Source organism: Ornithorhynchus anatinus, chromosome 10 (genome assembly GCF_004115215.2).
Source record: "Ornithorhynchus anatinus isolate Pmale09 chromosome 10, mOrnAna1.pri.v4, whole genome shotgun sequence".
NCBI lineage: Eukaryota > Metazoa > Chordata > Mammalia > Monotremata > Ornithorhynchidae > Ornithorhynchus > Ornithorhynchus anatinus.
The window spans coordinates 53571525-53588432 of NC_041737.1; the positions used below are offsets into that span (position 1 = coordinate 53571525).

Sequence of the window (16908 nt, forward strand, 5' to 3'; positions counted from 1 at the left end):
CCGGAGCCCGGGCCCGGGAGTCGGAAGGTCACGGGCTCTAATCCCGGCCCCGCCGCCCGTCCGCCGTGTGACCTCGGCAGGTCACTTTCCTCCTCCGGGCCTCGGTTACCCCATCCGTCAGATGGGGATGGAGACGGCGAGCCCCGCGTGGGACGGGGACCGTGTCCAACCCGACCATTCTTGCATCCGCTCCGGCGCTCAGTAAGCGCTCGACGAACGCCCCAGTCAGGCGTCCCGGTGAATGGCCCGGGCGGCCCGGAGCCCGGCCTTGACGGCCGCTTCCACCCAGCCGTGAGGGAAGGCCGCGTGCTCCCCGGCGAAGTAGACCCGTCCCTCGGGCTCGATCCAGGCCTCCGAGGCCCCGTCCTCGTCGCCCGGGGCCGCGGCCCCGCTGGGCTCCATCACGACGAAGCCGCCTTGGCTGCGGGGATCCTGGGCCCAGCGTTGCACGACCCCGGTCCCGTCCCACAGCTCCCGCGCCTGGGCGCCGTGCAGCCCCTCCAGCTCCGCCAGCGCCAGCCGGAACACCTCGGGGGCCGGCAGCCCGGCGAAGGCCTCCGCCGCCGACGACCAGGCGTAGCCGGCCAGCAGGAGCCCGCCGGGGCCCCGGACCCTGTCCGATGGGTAGTACACGGCCCGGGACAGGCCGTCGGTCACGGACTTGCCGCCGGCGATCCCCTCCGCTTCCCAGAAGCGCCGGCGGAAGCCCAGGGCCACCTTGGTGGCGCCCACGTAGTGGAGGCGGCGGAGGGCGTGGCGCCGGGCGGGGCTCAGCGGAGGGTCGAAGGCCAGGCGCAGGGCGGCCGGGGCCGAGGTGGCCACCAGGACGCGGTCCGCCGGGAGGGACCGCTCCCGGGAAGCGTGGTCCAGGAAGGAGACGGAGGCGGGGGCGGAGCCGGGGCCGGAGCCGGAGCGGGCCTGGAGGACGCTCAGGGCCGAGGCGCCCAGGTGGACGGGGCCCGACAGGGAGTGGAGGAGGGAGCCCGGGAGGAGGTCCCAGCCCCCCGCTACACGCAGGTACCTGCGGGCAGGAGAGAGGCGGCGGGGTGGGGACGGGCGTACCAACAGCTCGTCCCCTCTCCCTCCTCCCCCCACCCCCCGACTCCTCCTTCAGACTGTAAGCTCCTCGTGGGCAGTGAACACGTCTACCAGATACATCGTATCCAGCTCTTGGAACGGCGCTTCACAGATTGCATCGTCGTTATCATCCTAATAATATCGATGGCATTTAATAATAATAATAATAATAATAATGTTGGTATTTGTTAAGCGCTTACTATGTGCCGAGCACTGTTCTAAGCGCTGGGGTAGACGCAAGGGAATCAGGTTGTCCCACGTGGGGCTCACAGTCTTAATCCCCATTTTACAGATGAGGGAACTGAGGCACCGAGAAGTTAAGTGATTTGCCCAAAGTCACACAGCTGGCAAGTGGCAGAGCCGGGGTTCGAACCCATGACCTCTCACTCCAAAGCCCGTGCTCTTTCCAGTGAGCCACGCTGCTTCTCTATTTGTGAAGCGCTTCCTCTGGGTCAAGCGCTGTTCTAAACGCCGGGATAGGTAACAAGCGGATCAGGTTGGACACGGCCCTGTCCCTCGTGGAACTCACGGTCTTTGTCCCCATTTTACAGATGAGGGAATTGAGGCACAGAGAAGTGAAGCGACTTGCCCACGATCACGTAGCAGACGAGGGGCGGAGCGGAGATTAGAACCCAGGTCCTTCGGACTCCCAGGCCCGGGCTCTATATGGTATTGTGCATTTACTGTGCACCGCACATACTAAACGCTTGGGAGAGTATAATACACCGCAGTCGGTAGATGAGGCTAAGCCCACGAGCTCAGTATGGTGCTCTGCACCCAGTAAGCGCTCCATAACTACTGTTGATTGATTGATTGATTGATTGATTCCCCCCGCCCCCCACAACCGTCCCCCGGCTCCACGAACCTGTGCTGGTCGTTCAGGGCCTCGTGGGCCCTCAGGGCTTCGGTGAAGCTCAGGGCCAGGAAGCCATCGAGGCCGAGGACGTCGCCCAGGAGCCGCACGGCCTCTCGGCTGAGGTTCCCCTCCCCGAGGAGGTAGCCCTGCGCGGTGGAGAGAGAAATGGGGGTGCGGAGTAAGGCGGGGGCGGTTCATTCAGTCGCATCTGTTGAGCGCTTACGGTGCGCGAAGCTGTGCACTAAGCACTTAGGAGAGTACAAGAAGCAACATTCCTGCCCACAGCGAGCTCACGGTCTAGCGGGGAGGACAGACATGAATATAAATAGGTAAATAAATTTACCGATCTGTGCTGTGGGGATGGGGGGGGGGGGGTGAATGAATCAGCGGGCCCCGCCCTCCCGCCCCTCCCCTCGCCTCGGCCCTCGAGCCCCCGACGTCGCCACCACGGTGGGGTCGGATGGAGGGGGTCCAGCCGGGGAGGGAGGGAGGCCTGGGTCCCCGGATCCCCCTTCCCTTACCTCAAGGGTGTAAGCGTTGTATTTCTTCAAGACCCCGGAGCAGCCTAAGCGTTTGAGCTCTTGGACGGCCTAGGTGGGGGAAGGGAGAGTTAGCGGGTTGGGGAGGTGAAGAGGGGCTGCGGAGGGAGAGGGAAGAAGGGAGGGAGGGAGACGGGTGCGGAGTCTCACTGGCTCCAGTCCCAGCCGGTACAGGTCCTCGGGGAGTTTCTTCCGCTCCCGCGGCCGCAGCCTGTAACCCAGCAGGTCGGGGTTCCTCTCCACTTCGTACGTCCGAAGCTTCACCCCGTTGACCGCGTACCACGTGTGGGGGTCGACCTGTCTGAAGGGGACGAGGGAGAGGCCAAGGCTGGAGCAGAGGGTGCGGACGAGCCTGGGGTCGGGAGGGGAACAAGATGGGGTCAGGGGGCTCTCCGGCCGAGGTCCTCTCCGGGGCTCTGGCCCCCGGTCCACCCCGGGGACCCTCTTCCCGGCCGAGCCGGGGGCCGCCCCGCTTCCCGGAGGGGCCCGGGAGCGTTTCCGGGGTGACCGGGCCTAGCGCCTCGCCCCGAAGCGCGGCGTCCGAGGGCAGGAGGAGGAGGCCGGGCGGGGGGCCCGGAGACGGAATCGGTGGGGGAGCGGAGCGGCCCGGTGGATGGAGCGCGGAACTGGGAGTCAGAAGGACCTGGGTTCCGGGCCCGGCTCCGCCACTCGTCTGCCGTGTGACCTTGGGCAAGTCACACGGCTTCTCTCGGGCGCCAGTTACATCATCTGGAAAACGGGGATTAAGGCCGTGAGCCTCACGTGAGGCGGGGACTTGATCCAAATCGATTGGCTTGGATCTCCGCCAGTGCTCAGTATGGTGTGTGGAACAGAGTCGGTGTCTCACCAGTGGTTAGTGGGCATTCTCATGGCTCCCAGCTCAACCAGGGCCCCCGAGGTCTCATTCCGATAGGTGAGGATCCGGCCCCCGACTCTCTTCTCGGCCTCCAGGAGGGTCACCTTCGGTGGGAAGCCAGAGGGGTGGCTGAGAGTGTGGACGGCGGTGCCCAATCCGCTCCAGCTTCCCTCCCCTGGGGAGCGGGCTCGACCAGCGCCCGGGCCCGTGGGCTGGCGGTCAAGGCCGGACCCCACCCGGGAGTGAAGTGAGACCCCGCCCCGGCCGGCGGCCGGCCCGCGACCCCCTCCCCTCCCCTCGGCCCCCTCTCCTCCCCTCGCCCGGTGCCCCCGGCCCCCTCACCCGGTGCCCGGCGTCCCCCAGGACCTTGGCGGCCACCAGCCCGGCCACGCCGGCCCCGACGACGACCACGCGCTGGGGCCGGGTCGTGTTCTTCAACCCGTGCGTCAGCGTGTCCAGCAGCTCCATGTAGTCCGGGTCCCGGAAACACTTCGCGAAGGGGTCGTCCCCGAGCTGGTCTCCGGCCTCCGTCGCCCCGCGGATCAGGAGGACGGCTGCGGGGAGGGGGCACGGCATGGAGGCCGGGAAGCCCTCCGGGAGACTCCTCTCCGTCCCCCCCCACGGTCCCGGGCCCCTGGAGAGAGGGGCTTCTCCCCCGCTGCAAGCCCTACTCCCGGGGATCCGTCCTCCGCCTTCCCCGGGATCTTACCCCAGAGGATCGTGGCTCCGGGGCCAGGGAGGCACATCTTCCCCACGCCTCACCCTGCTCCACACGCTCGACTCGGGCTCTGCCAGCCTCGGACGCCGGGACTCCCGCTTTCCCTACTTGCCTCCCAGCCTTCCCCGTGTGAGCGCCTTTCGTCCCAGGCTTTAGATGCTTCTGAGCCCGGACTTCGACTGCCCGGGCTGACTCGGTGCCCCCGTCTGCCCTATTCTCCTTCCCTTCCCGTCTTTTTCTGGGAGGCCGTCAAAGGGGAAATGAAACTGCTTGAGTTTAAGAGTGACGTGAGCTGAGGGGGTGTCGGCCCGGGTCTTCGGAAAAAGGGCCGGTGATTTCCTTCGTCTAAAGTCATAGTTTTCACACTCGGCTCTCCGTTCCCTCCCATTCGAAATTATAGGCCTGGACTTTCTGTCGGTCTCTGGGTCCGGATCCCTGCGGCCCGGTGGACGGCGCCCGGGCCCGGGAGTCCCGAGGACCTGGGTTCCGATCCCCGCTCTGCCACTCGCCTCTCGCGTGACCTTGGGCAAGTGGCCTCTCGGAGCCTCATCTGTGAAACGGGGATGAAGATTGTAAGCCCTGTGAGGGACGGGGACTGGGTCCGACCTGATGAGCTTCTGTCCGCCCCGGTGCTTGACTCCTAGTAAGCGCTGAATAGATCCCGCCGTTATCGTTTGGTCCCCCTCCCCGAGAGTACGTTGTGAGCAGTGTGGACTAGTGGAAAGAGCACAGACCCGGGAGTCATAGGACCTGGGTTCTAATCCCAGCTCTGCCACGTGTCTGCTGTGACACCTCGGGCAGCTCGCTTCACTTCTCCGAGTCTCGGTTTTCTCGTCTGTAAAATGGGGGTTCGATTACCGTTATCCCTCCTACGGACAGGGACCCTTTCCAACCTGCTTATCCTGCATCTAGACTGTTGAGCTCGTCGTGGGTGGGAATGTGTCCGTTGTTACATCGTGGTCTCCCAAGCGCTCAGTACAGTGCTCTGCACACCGGACGGGTGACTGAATCTACACTGGAGCTTGGTACATAGTAAGTGCTTGATGTGAATGAATGAACTACCACAGTCATCTATGAGAAGCAGTAGAAAGTGGAAAGAGCCCGGGCTTGGGAGTCAGAGGTCGTGGATTCTAATTCCGCCGCTTGCCAGCTGTGTGACTTTGGGCAAGTCACTTCACTTCTCTGGGCCTCAGTTTCCTCATCTGGAAAATGGGGATGAAGACTGTGAGCCCCACGTGGGATAACCTGATCACCTTGTATCCCCCCAGCGCTTAGAACAGTGCTTGGCACATAGCAAGCGCTTAACAAATAACCACCATTATTATTATTATCATCTCCTTGTCATCCTCTCGGGTCTTCACGGCCCCCCACCCGCCACGTCCACCAATGACATGATTTTCTGTGCCCCTCCGACTGTCCATCTCTGCGTTTACAGTTCCTTTTGTCTCTTCTCCCATCCATGGGGTCTTAGTCTTTCTCTACCCCACATTCTCCCTCGGATAACACCACGCCTCCCACCAGCCTCAGTGAGCTAAAATTGCCACCCTTGCCCCACTTCAAAACTTCCGATGGTTGCCTGTGGTGCTTTTCCTCAAACGAAAACTCCACCACCTGACATCCTCTGACCCATCCATCCGCCCATCCGGCGTCCCTATTGAGCTCTTACCATTTGCAAAGCACTACGCGAAGCACTTAGTGACCTTGAGCAGGTCACTTGACTGGGCCTCGGTTGCCTCATCTGTAAAATGGGGCTGAAGACCGTGAGCTCCATGTGGAACAGGGACTGTGTGCAGCCCGATTTGCTTCCATCCACACCGGCGCTCAGAAGAGAACAGGGCCCAGAAGGAGCTAACGAGACGGCGGAGGAGAATGGCACGAACATCGATTAACGGGGGAAGCGACGGAAAGATACGGAAGAGCTACGAGTCCGGGGGAACGGTCAGTGCTAGGATGGAGCGGGAGTGCAGAAATGGCCTTTGGAAGACAGAAGGCGGGGGGAGACCAGAGGTCGACTGGGGAAGGCCTCCTGAAGGAGACGATCTCTCTCGCGGCCTCTCTATCTCTGATCCTGTTCTGTCCCCCCACCTCCTCGATTACAAGCTTCTCCAGGAGATAGACTGTCGGGAATCCCTTTGGTGCGAACCCACCTGCCACGTACAGCACCCTCTTCATAGTAAGAGCACCTTAATGCCGACGATGATGACGATGACGATCCCCTAAACTTGCCTCAGTTCCAAGCCTGAGACCCGCTGTGGTCCCAGAGGCCGATGGGCTAAGCGGCCCCAGCTCCCCTCGCCTCCCAGACCCTTGGATTCCAACGCTAACGTGAGTGACTACAGCTACGGTCGACGCTTAGGGCGAGGAGAGACTCCATAGGTCCAAGAGACTGCTGGCAGGTTGGATTCCAGGGTCAAATCAGGCACTGGTCCCAGTGGTGTCGGGAGCTGGATTCCAGGGAACGAATGGAGCACTGGTCCCACTGACCGCTGGGAGCTGGATTCCAGGAACCGTAGGGAGCTTCCCACCTTCCCGCCCCTTTCCCGGAGGTCAGGGATTCTGGCTGCAGCTGGTGAATCAAAAGAAAAGACGGTTTGGAAAATCCCACCAGAAAAGAGGGCAGAAAAAGGGTGGAGGAAGGTTGGGCGTGAGTCAGCCGGGAGGGGACGATCGGAGGAAGTGGTGCCGAGTGGGGGCGGAGGGGAGGGGATGGAAAGCTCTTCACGGTTATCGGGGGTGGGGGAATTCAGGGAAAGGGAGGGGAAATTCGGGGCAGGGAAAGGGACAGTACGGGTGACGACACGGCGAGGGATGGCGGGGACGGCCATCCCAAGAGGAAGAGCGCTGGCAGCCGGGGGAAGCGTCAAAGATGGGTGGCTTGGGAGGTGGGCTCTCCTGGATCCACGAAGCGGGTCTGCTGGGGTGGGCGAGTCCAGGCCAGAAGACAGGTAATCCGGGAGTCCCCGGGGCCCAGACAATAATAATAATAATAATAATGTTGGTATTTGTTAAGCGCTTACTATGTGCCGAGCACTGTTCTAAGCGCTGGGGTAGACATAGGGGAATCAGGTTGTCCCACGTGGGGCTCACAGTCTTAATCCCCATTTTACAGGTGAGGGAACTGAGGCACAGAGAAGTGAAGTGACTTGCCCACAGTCACACGGCCGACAAGTTGGCGGAGCTGGGATTCGAACTCATGAGCCCTGACTCCAAAGCCCACGCTCTTTCCACTGAGCCACGCTGCTTCTCCAACCAATCCATCGGTGGCATCGATTGAGCGCTCACTGTGCGCAGGGTACTGTACTGAGCGTTGGGAAAGAACCGCACAATAGGGTTGGTTAATCAAAGGTATTTACTGAGTCCTTACGATGCGTGGAGCGCTTGGGAAAGTACAGTAGAGCAGAGGTGGCAATGCGATACTATTTATAATATCAGTGTTTGCATTTGTTAAGCGCTTACTATGTGCCGAGCACTGTTCTAAGCGCTGGGGTAGATAGAAGCTAATCAGGTTGTCCCACGTGAGGCTTACAGTTAATCCCCATTTTACAGATGAGGTAACTGAGGCACAGAGAAGTTAAGTGACTTGCCCACAGTCACACAGCTGACGCGTGGCGGAGCGGGATTCGAACTCATGACCTGACTCCCAAGCCCCTGCTCTTTCCACTGAGCCATGAGCGCTTACCCTGTACTAAGTGCTTAGGATAACTTAGGAGTCAATTTCCCTAAGCCCCTCGTGGGTCAGGGCCTGAGTTGAACCTGATTTGCTCATATCCACCCCAGCGCTCAGTACAGTGCCTGGCACATTGTAAGCACTTAGCAAATACCACAGATATTGGTATGACGCTTCAAGCACTGTTCTAAACGCTGGGGAAGGTACCGATAATCAGGTCAGACACAGTCCTTGCCCCACGCAGGGCCCACAGACGAAGTGGGAGAGAGAACAGATATTGAATCCTCATTTTACAGACGAGCAAACCGAGGCCCAGAGAAGTGAAGTGACTGGTCCCAAGTTCACCCAGCAGACAGGTGGCAGAGTCGGGATTAGAACCCAGGTCCGGGCTCTTTCCACTAGGTCACACTGCTTCTCAAGAAGCTATCGGTCAAGTGGGGGAGGGAGCCGGAGACCCCAACATAAATTAGGAGGAAGTCAAATAAAGGTAGGAGGAAACAACAGGGTATATATAAGGGTGAGGTGGGCGTAGGGGGAAGGGACTTGAAGATCAAAGTGCTCAGGTGGGTGGAAGTACTTTCCGAGCGCTTAATTCAGTGGTCCGCACACAGCGCTCAATAAATACGACTGAAATGAATGAAAGTGCCGAACTGCCAGTTGGTTCTAGATCGGGGAAGTGAGAAATTAATCAGGGAAGACCTTCTGGAAGAGATAGCGCAGGGGTCTTGAAGGCAGGGGAGAGCAGTGGCGGGCCAGATACGAACGGGGCACTCCCAGGCAGAAGGGAGGAGGTGAACGAGAAGTTGTTTGTCCGAGCAAGGTCTAGGAAGGGGAGGAGAGCCCATCGAGCCATTTAAAGCCGACAGTCAGGAGTTTGATTTGGGGGGAATTGGCCACCGTTGGAGGTTTTTTGAGGAAGCGGGGGAGATGTGTGCAGGAAACGTGCTTAATTCCCCTCTGGGTATTGTCTCCCAGCGCTCAGTACAGCGTTCTGCACCCAATAAGCCCTTCTGAGAGCTCATCTCCTCCAGGAGGCCTTCCCAGACTGAGCTCTCCCTTTCCCTCTGCTTCTTCTCCCCATTGCCCCGACTCCCTCCCTCTGCTCTTCCCCCTTCCCCGCCCCACAGCACTTGCCTATATTTGTACATATTTATTGCTCTATTCATTTTAGTGCATTTATCTATGGTTCCGGTTATCTATTTTGATGGTAGCGATGCCCGTCTACTTGTGTTGTTTTGTCCCCCTCCTAGACTGTGAGCCCGTTGTGGGGTAGGGATTGTCTTCATCTTGTCGAATCGTACTCTCCCATCGCTTAGTATGGTGCTCTGCACACAGGAGGTGCTCAATAAATACGACTGAATGAATGAATCGAAGGAAATAGGATTGAATGAGTGAGATTAGTGAGGTAGGAGGGGGCGAGGCGATGAGGAAAGGTACCTAAATTTTTAAGGGGCGCCGATTTAAATGCTAGCGTCGCAGAAGGGAGAGAAGAGAAGGTGGAAGGCTTCATTCGTTCAATCGTATTTATTGAGCGCTCGCTGTGTGCAGAGCACTGTACTAAGCGCTTGGAATGGACAATTGGGCTACAGATAGAGCCCATCCCTGCCCAACCACGGGCTCACGGTCTAAACCGGGGAGGCAACAAAAAAAAAGTAGTAGTATATCATCGAGATAAACAGAACCCTAGATACAAATACATCATTAATAAAATAAATAGAGGAATAAATAATATATACAAATATGCACAAGTGCTGTGGGGAAGGGGCATACTTATATATATATATATTTGTATATATCATTGATTACCCTATTTATTTTGTTAATGATGTGTATATCTCTATGATACTATTTATCTTGATGATGTTTTGTTTTGTCCAGTTTTATTTTGCTGTCTGTCTCCTCCGATTAGCCTGTGAGCCCGTCACTGGGCAGGGATTGTCTCTCTCAGTTGCCCAATTGTCCATTCCGAGCGCTTAATCCAGTGCTCTGCACATAGTAAGTGCTCAATAAGTACTATTGAATGAATTGTCCATTCCAAGTGCTTAGCCCAGTGCTCTGCACACAGTGAGCGCTCCATAAATACGATTGAATGTACGAATGGGTAGAGCAGAGGGAGGGAGTAGGGAAGCAGCGTGGCTCAGTGGAAAGAGCCCTGGCTTGGGAGTCAGAGGTCATGGGTTCGAATTCTGGATCTGCCACTTGTCAGCTGTGGGACTGTGGGCAAGTCACTTCACTTCTCGGTGTCTCAGTGACCTCATCTGTCAAATGGGGATGAAGACTGGGACCCTCACGTGGGACCACCTGTTGACCCTGTATCTCCCCCACCGCTTAGAACAGTGCTCTGCACATAGTAAGCGTGTACAAATACCAACAATACTTAACTTCTCTGTGCCTCAGTTCCCTCATCTGTAAAATGGGGATGAAGACTGGGAGCCTCACATGAGACCACCTGCTGACCCTGTATCTCCCCCAGCGCTTAGAACAGTGCTCGGCACATAGTAAGTGCTTAACAAATACCAACATGATTATGATTATTAGGGGGAATGGGGAGGAGGGGCGGAAGGAAAGACAGGGCTCAGTCTGGGAAGGCCTCCTGGAGGAGGAGAGCGCTCAGGGGCGATCAAGCCCAAATAAGTGTGTAAATAATAATAATAACGTTGGTATTTGTTAAGTGCTTACTACGTGCAGAGCACTGTTCTAAGCGCTGGGGGAGATACACGTGAGGCTCACAGTCTTCACCCCCATTTTACAGATTTGCTATCGTTTTAATATGTTCATCCCCTCGATTCTATTTCTTGCGATTGTCCTTGTCCGTCCGTCTCCCCCGATTAGACCGTAAGCCCATCAAAGGGCAGGGACCGTCTCTATCTGTTACCCATTTGTCCATTCCAAGCGCTTAGTCCAGTGCTCTGCACAGAGTAAGCGCTCAATAAATACTAGTGAATGAATGAATGAGGGAACTGAGGCACAGAGAGGTGCGAGTGTTGTAAACAGGCGTGTGTGTGTGTAAACAGGGGAGAGTGTGCAAACAGGTGTGAGTGTGTAACCAGGTGTGTGTAAACAGGGGTGAGTGTGCAAACAGGTGCGAGGTGTAAATGAAGACTATTGAGAGAAAAAATAGAGAAGCAGCGTGGCTCAGTGGAAAGAGCACGGGCTTTGGAGTCAGAGGTCATGAGTTCGAATCCCAGCTCTGCCACTGGTCAGCTGGGTGACCGTGGGCAAGTCACTTCACTTCTCTGGGCCTCAGTGACCTCATCTGTCAAATGGGGATGAAGACCGTGAGCCCCACGTGGGACAACCTGATTCCCCTGTGTCTACCCCAGCGCTCAGCACAGTGCTCGGCACATAGTAAGCGCTTAACAAATACCAACATGATTATAAAAATCAGGTGAGAGGCAGAGGCCTGAGGAGAGAGGGGCAGTGCGCCTGCGCGCCTTCCCCGCCCCAGCCCCGGCCGCGGGGCGTTGTGGGAGAGCGAGGCGCGGCCGGGTGCCAGCGCGGGGCATTGTGGGAGAGCGAGGTGAGAGCGCGGGGCATTGTGGGAAAGCGAGGCGCGGCCGGGTGCGAGCGCGGGGCACTGTGGGAAAGCGAGGCGCGGCCGGGTGCGAGCGCGGGGCATTGTGGGAAAGCGAGGCGCGGCCGGGTGCGAGCGCGGGGCACTGTGGGAAAGCGAGGCGGCCGCGGGGCATTGTGGGGCCGGGCGCCGCTCCCCGGCGGGGGCGGGGGCGGAGGCGGGGGAGGGGGAGGGGCAGCGGGAGGGGGAGGGGGCGCCGAGCGGCCGAGCGGCCGAGCGGCCGAGGCCCGTCAGGGGCCAGGGACTCACGGCGCCGGGTCCCCGCCGGCCCCGGGGCAGCATGGAGGAGCGGGAGCTGCAGGAGCGCGAGTTCTTCTCGTGGGAGGAGTTCAGCGGCTTCTTCGACGCCTGGTGCGAGCAGCGCAAGGTGCTCTTCTTCGTCAAAAACTCGGTGCCGCTCAGCAAGTGCAAGTGGGCCGCCGCCCCGCCCCTGCCCGCCGTGGTCGACGCCCTCAAGTACAGCTCCGTCAGGCTCGTCTGCAAGGACGTGCGCGGACCCGCCAAGGCGGCCGGACGGTAAACCCGGGATGACAAGCGTCGGCGAAGCCTCGCTGTGCCTCCTGATGATCGAGGCGTGGTTATTGGGAAGCAGCGTGGCCCCGGGGAAAGAGCCCGGGCTCGGGAGGCCGAGGTCATGGGTTCGAATCCCGCCGCTGCCACTTGGCGGCCGGGGGACTGTGGGCCAGTCACTTCCCGGGGCCTCAGTGACCTCATCGGGGAAATGGGGATGAAGACTGGGAGCCCCACGTGCGACCACCTGATTCCCCGGGGTCTCCCCCAGCGCTTAGAACAGTGCTCTGTGCACGTAGGAAGCGCTTCACAAAGACCAACGTTATCATTGTTATCCGCTTAGAGCGGGAGCCCGTCCCCGAGCGGGGACGGTCCCCAGCTTTTGCCCAGTTGTCCAGTCCAAGCGCTTAGTCCAGTGCTCTGCACCTACTGAGCGCTCAATAAATACAATTGAATGAATGATGATGGCATTCGTTAAGCCCTTACGATGTGCGAAGCACTGTGCTAGGCGCTGCAGGGGATCCCAGGTGGTGAGGCTGGCCCACCCGGCTGGCAAGCGACGGAGGCGGGATTTGAACCCACGATCTCTGACCTCCCCCCCCCCCCCCCCAGCCCGGGCTCTTTCCATTGAGCCACGCTGCCTCTCCGTGCTCTGCACACAGTAAGCGCTTGATAAATACGATGGACCCTCCTTTAAGTCGATCGGTGCTATTTATTGAGCGCTCACTATGTGCAGGGAACACTACGCAATGGGGGAGCAGCAAGGCCTGGCTGATAGACCACACAGGCCCGGGAGTCAGGAGGGCTTGGGTTCGAAGCCCGGCTCTGCCGCTTGCACGCCGTGGGACTTTGGTCAAGTCACTTCACTTCTCGGGGCCTCAGGTCTTGGGTAGGAGGCTCCTCAGCACCTTTCACACACGACATTAGTACCCTGAAGGTGCTAAATCGCAAACCCGGCCTGCAGAATGGGAACATGTTGGGTCTGGGGGTACTGGAGTAGACAGGAGTGGGGAGAGAAAGAATGTGTGTGTATGCCACGCTCTCTTTCTCTCAGGGGTGCAGCAGTGGACCAGAATGGGGCTTGTGCACGAAGGGGACCGGTCATTCCTTCATTCAGTCGTACTTATTGAGCGCTTACTGCGTGCAGAGCACTGTACCAAGCGCTTGGGAAGTACAGTTCGGCAACAGAGACAGCCAGCAAAGAGGGGAGCCGGTATGGGCCCGGGGACTGGGGATTATATCTGTAGGAAAAGATATATCAGAAGAGGTTAGGCGTGGTGTCTAGCGGAGGAGGAGGAGTCGTAGTACGTAGTAAGCACCTTATTGCCCCCGGGGTGTCTGGATCTCAGAGGGAGGGGTTGGTCCAGGGCGGCGGGCGGGGATGTTGGGGTGGACGGTGGAGGGTCTAGGATAGATGATCGGAGGCCCACTGGGATTATAGTCATCGTACCCTAACGCTTAGATCGGGCCAGGCACTGGGGAACGTTCAAGATAATCATTTATTGAGTGCTTATTGTATTCAGAGCGCTGTACTAAGTGTTTGGGAGAGTACAAAAGAATCAGCCTCCCTGCCCATCAACGAGCTTATGGTCTAGACGGGGAGACAGCAGTCTGAATCAGGTCAGACACCGTGCCCGTCCCACAGCGTATGGAGGCGGGAGAACAGGTAATGAATATTGAATCCCCCCTCTGACGGAGGAGGAAACCGAGGCCCAGAACAGTCAAGTCACCCGCCCAGAGTCACCCAAACAGTCCTCTGACTCCCAGGCCCCTGCTCTTTCCACCAGGCCGAATGGCTTCAACAATCAGGGGGTGAGGTTTGGGAATATTCATAATAGTGATAATAATAATTGATGTATTTTGTTAAGCGCTTACTGTGTGCCAGGCAGCGTTCTAAGTGCTGGGGTAGATACAAGATAATCAGGTTGGCTATGGTCCCTGTCCCTCATGGGGTTCACAGAATTAATCCCCATTTTACAGATGAGGTAAAGGAGGCCCAAGAGAAGTGCAGCGACTGGCCCACAGTCACCCAGCGGACAAGCGGCGGAGGCGGGATCAGACCCCTTGACCTTGCGACTCCCGGGCCCGAGCTCCAGCCGGCGGGCCACGCCGCTCCTCCTGAGGGGTGGTTGGGGGGTGCCCGGGGGCCGCGTCGGGAGACGTCTGCTGGGTTAGGGGCAGAGCTGGGGTGAGGCCGGTCAGAGGGGAGGGGTCGGCGGGACGGGGGAGGGTCTCGGAGACGGTCCCGGCCACCCCCTGACCTGACCTGGTCTCCGTCTCCCCCGAAGCGCCCCCCAGAAGGGCTGCACGGCCTCCATCGTCCTCAAGATGAGCCCCCGGCGGGACCGCCTCATCGTCACCGAGTGCCAGCTGGCCCACAACCACGCCCTGTGCCCCATCGAGTTCGCCTACTACTTCCGCAAGGGCTACCTCCTGGCCAACTCCTGCCTACCCGTCCGCACCACCAACAAGATCTCCAAGCAGTTCGTGGCCCCGGCCGACGTCCGCCGCCTCCTGTCCTACTGCAAGAGCCGGGCCCACGGGGTCCTCGACGCCCTGCGGGTGCTGGAGTGGCTCTTCGCCGGGGACCCCGGGGCCAAGGTCAAGCTGGTCTTCGTGGAGGATCAGGTGATCGTGAAGACGGTCTTCTTCCTGACCTCGGCCATGATGGCCCTGCTGCGGCGGTACCCGCTCATGCTCTTCTTCGACCGCATGCTCGGCCTGAACGAGGAGCTGGACCTCTACACCGTCCTCTGCGTGGACGGCACCGGGCGCGGGCGCGAGGTGGCCTGCTGCCTGACCCAGAAGGCCACCCCGGACCTGCTGCGCTTCACTCTGGCCTCCCTGGTGCAGAGCGTGCCGGAGGTCAAGCCCCGCGTCCGCTGCGTCACGGTCGGCGTCGAGGTCGGCCCCCAGCTGGACGCGGTCCGCGAGCTGCTGCCCAACGCCCGCGTCCAGATCTGCCGGGCCCAGGTCCTGGAGACGCTCTTCAGCAAGGCCCAGGAGCTGGGGGCCGGCGAGGACGGGCGGCTCTGGCCGCTGCTCTGCCGCCTGGCCGGGGCCCCCTCCCCGGCGGCCTACGGCCGGGCCCGCCGGGAGCTGGGGGCCTGCTGCCCCGCCGCCTTCGTCAGCTACTTCGAGCGGCGCTGGCAGCCGCGCTGCGAGATGTGGGCCCGGTTCTGGGCCTTCGAGACGGCGCGCAACGTCAACGCCTGCGAGCTGGTCGGCCAGCACCGCCGCCGCCTCTTGGCCGGCCTCAGCCCCTCCCCCACCGTGGCCCAGTGCATCCTGGACCTGGTGGCCCTGCAGCGGGAGGAGGAGGACGACGAGGAGGAGGAGGAGGAGGAGGAGGACGACGACGAGGACGAGGACGCCGACCAGCGGGAGGAGCCGGGCCGGGATGACGGGGGCCAAACGGAGAGGGTCGGATGGGAAACGGGGGTGACCGGATGGGGGACGGCACCTCCTCTGGAGGTAGAGGTGGAACTGTCGCCCGGACGAGACACGGAAGACCCCGGCTGGGAGTCGGGGGCGGCGAGGGGGCGGCCGAGGGAGTCCGGACCGGAGGCCGGGACTCCCCCGGGGTCCGGGGACCCGCGGGCATCCGGGAGGGGCGCGCCGGCGTCCCCGGAGGACTCTAGCCGGGGGGCGGGGGGAGCCAAAGGGCACGGAGGGACCGGGTCGGCACCCGGGCGGGAGACGGACCCCGCCGGGTGGGAGACGAAGATGTCCAGGTGGGAGACGGGACGGGAGCCGGCGGCCTCCAGATGGGGATGGGAGGCTCCGGGGGCCTCCGGGAGGGAGGCCGGGGGGTCGGGCGGGGCGGAGGGCGAGGGGCCGGAGGTGGCCTGGTTCCGGGCGGCCTGCGGGGCGGAGGGGGCGGGGCTGGTGGCCGAGGAGCTGGGCTTCGCCCGGCAGCACGGGGCGCGGGGGTTCCGGGCCGCGGCGGGCGGCGGGTACGCGCTGTGGGACGGGGCCTCGGAGTTCCGGCTGGACGGAGCCCTGACGCGCTGCTCCTGCTCCATCCACGCCACCCGCCACCTGCCCTGCCGCCACCTCTTCGCCGCCCGCATCCTCACGGGTGCCGCCCTGGTGGACGTGGCGCTGCTGAGGGACAGCTGGGCCGGGGCAGACGGACCCTGAGGGGTCCCGGGCCCCGCCCGCCTTCCCTCGGCCCCCGGCGGTAGTCGTCTCCTCGGAGCAGATCTGGGATGTCGCCGGGGTCCGGGAGCTCCCGCAAGTCCGGATCCTCAGAGCGCGGGCCGGCGCCCGGCGCGGGGAGGGGCCGGGATGCTCCGTCCTTGGCTCTGGGGAGCGGTCGTGGGGCGTTGGCTGGGAGACTCGCATCCCCGAGGTGGAGGCCGGGGCAGCCGGGGACCCGCGGCTCTCCGGCGGGCACGTGAGAAACGACCGGGCCCCCGGAGTTCCTGGGTCCTCGGCTTGACGGCCGGGGACCGTGGTTCCCGCGTGGGGCCGGTCGGGGAGGGAGGACGCCCGGGTCCCCGGCCGCTGGTCGGGACGGGAACTCGGGACCTCCGAATGGAGGAGGACGGGCGCCGAACGGGAGAAAAGGAAGATTGGAGCGGAGGGTGGGGGGGGGGGGGGAGAGCCGGACGACCGAAACCCCGAGTCCGTTCCCCCCGCCCTCAATTCCCTTCGCTGACTCTGGAGAGCCTGCTGAGGCAGGACAGGGAAAGGGGAATGGCTGAGGAGGAGGAGGACTCCGGGAAACCGAGTTGGCGAAGGGCCGAGGGGAACCCCGGCATCCGGGCCCCTGGCAGCGGCGGAGGGTTACACCCCCCCCCCAGCTCGTCTGTAGAAGTGTCACAAGTGACCACAGCAAATAAAAATGTTTTATTTTCGTTTCCACGTGGCCGTGGGCCTAGGCTCGCTTGCACTCCTGTCAGGGAGGGGGCCGTGTGGTGGGGCGGCCTGGGTCCCCCGTGGTAAACGGCGGGGAGGGTGGGGAAGAGAGAGGTCGGACCCTGGAATCCCTGAGCCGGGAAAGGGGACAGGAGCCAGGGGGTGGTGAGCGGGGAACCCCCGTGCCGGAGTGGAGGGGGAAAGTGGCCAACTGGGAGATCAGATGCCTGGATCAGTGAGAGAAATGG

The 16908-nt window shown here is 61.2% G+C and overlaps 2 protein-coding genes across 4 annotated transcripts; one reads left to right on the forward strand and one right to left on the reverse strand.

Annotated features, from left to right (window-relative positions):
- Positions 1 to 140: 140 nt before the first annotated feature.
- On the reverse strand, positions 141 to 11619 carry IL4I1 (interleukin 4 induced 1). 3 transcript variants are annotated; one of them, XM_029073828.2, is made up of 8 exons: positions 11537 to 11619; positions 6194 to 6612; positions 3671 to 3882; positions 3320 to 3432; positions 2623 to 2824; positions 2455 to 2523; positions 1943 to 2079; positions 141 to 1021 (listed from the first exon to the last, which is right to left on the reverse strand). In XM_029073828.2, the coding sequence occupies exons 2-8, from the start codon at positions 6216 to 6218 to the stop codon at positions 226 to 228; spliced, it is 1554 nt and encodes a 517-aa protein (XP_028929661.1). In that variant the 5' UTR covers positions 6219 to 6612; positions 11537 to 11619; the 3' UTR covers positions 141 to 225. The 3 variants fall into 3 exon arrangements, with proteins under 3 accessions (XP_028929661.1, XP_028929662.1, XP_028929660.1); XM_029073829.2 differs by lacking the exon at positions 11537 to 11619 and having other exon boundaries at positions 6194 to 6969; XM_029073827.2 differs by lacking the exons at positions 6194 to 6612; positions 11537 to 11619 and adding an exon at positions 4038 to 4534.
- ZSWIM9 (zinc finger SWIM-type containing 9) lies at positions 11547 to 16666 on the forward strand. Its single transcript, XM_029072899.2, has 2 exons — positions 11547 to 11803; positions 14086 to 16666. The coding sequence occupies exons 1-2, from the start codon at positions 11568 to 11570 to the stop codon at positions 15938 to 15940; spliced, it is 2091 nt and encodes a 696-aa protein (XP_028928732.1). The 5' UTR covers positions 11547 to 11567; the 3' UTR covers positions 15941 to 16666.
- Positions 16667 to 16908: the final 242 nt, after the last annotated feature.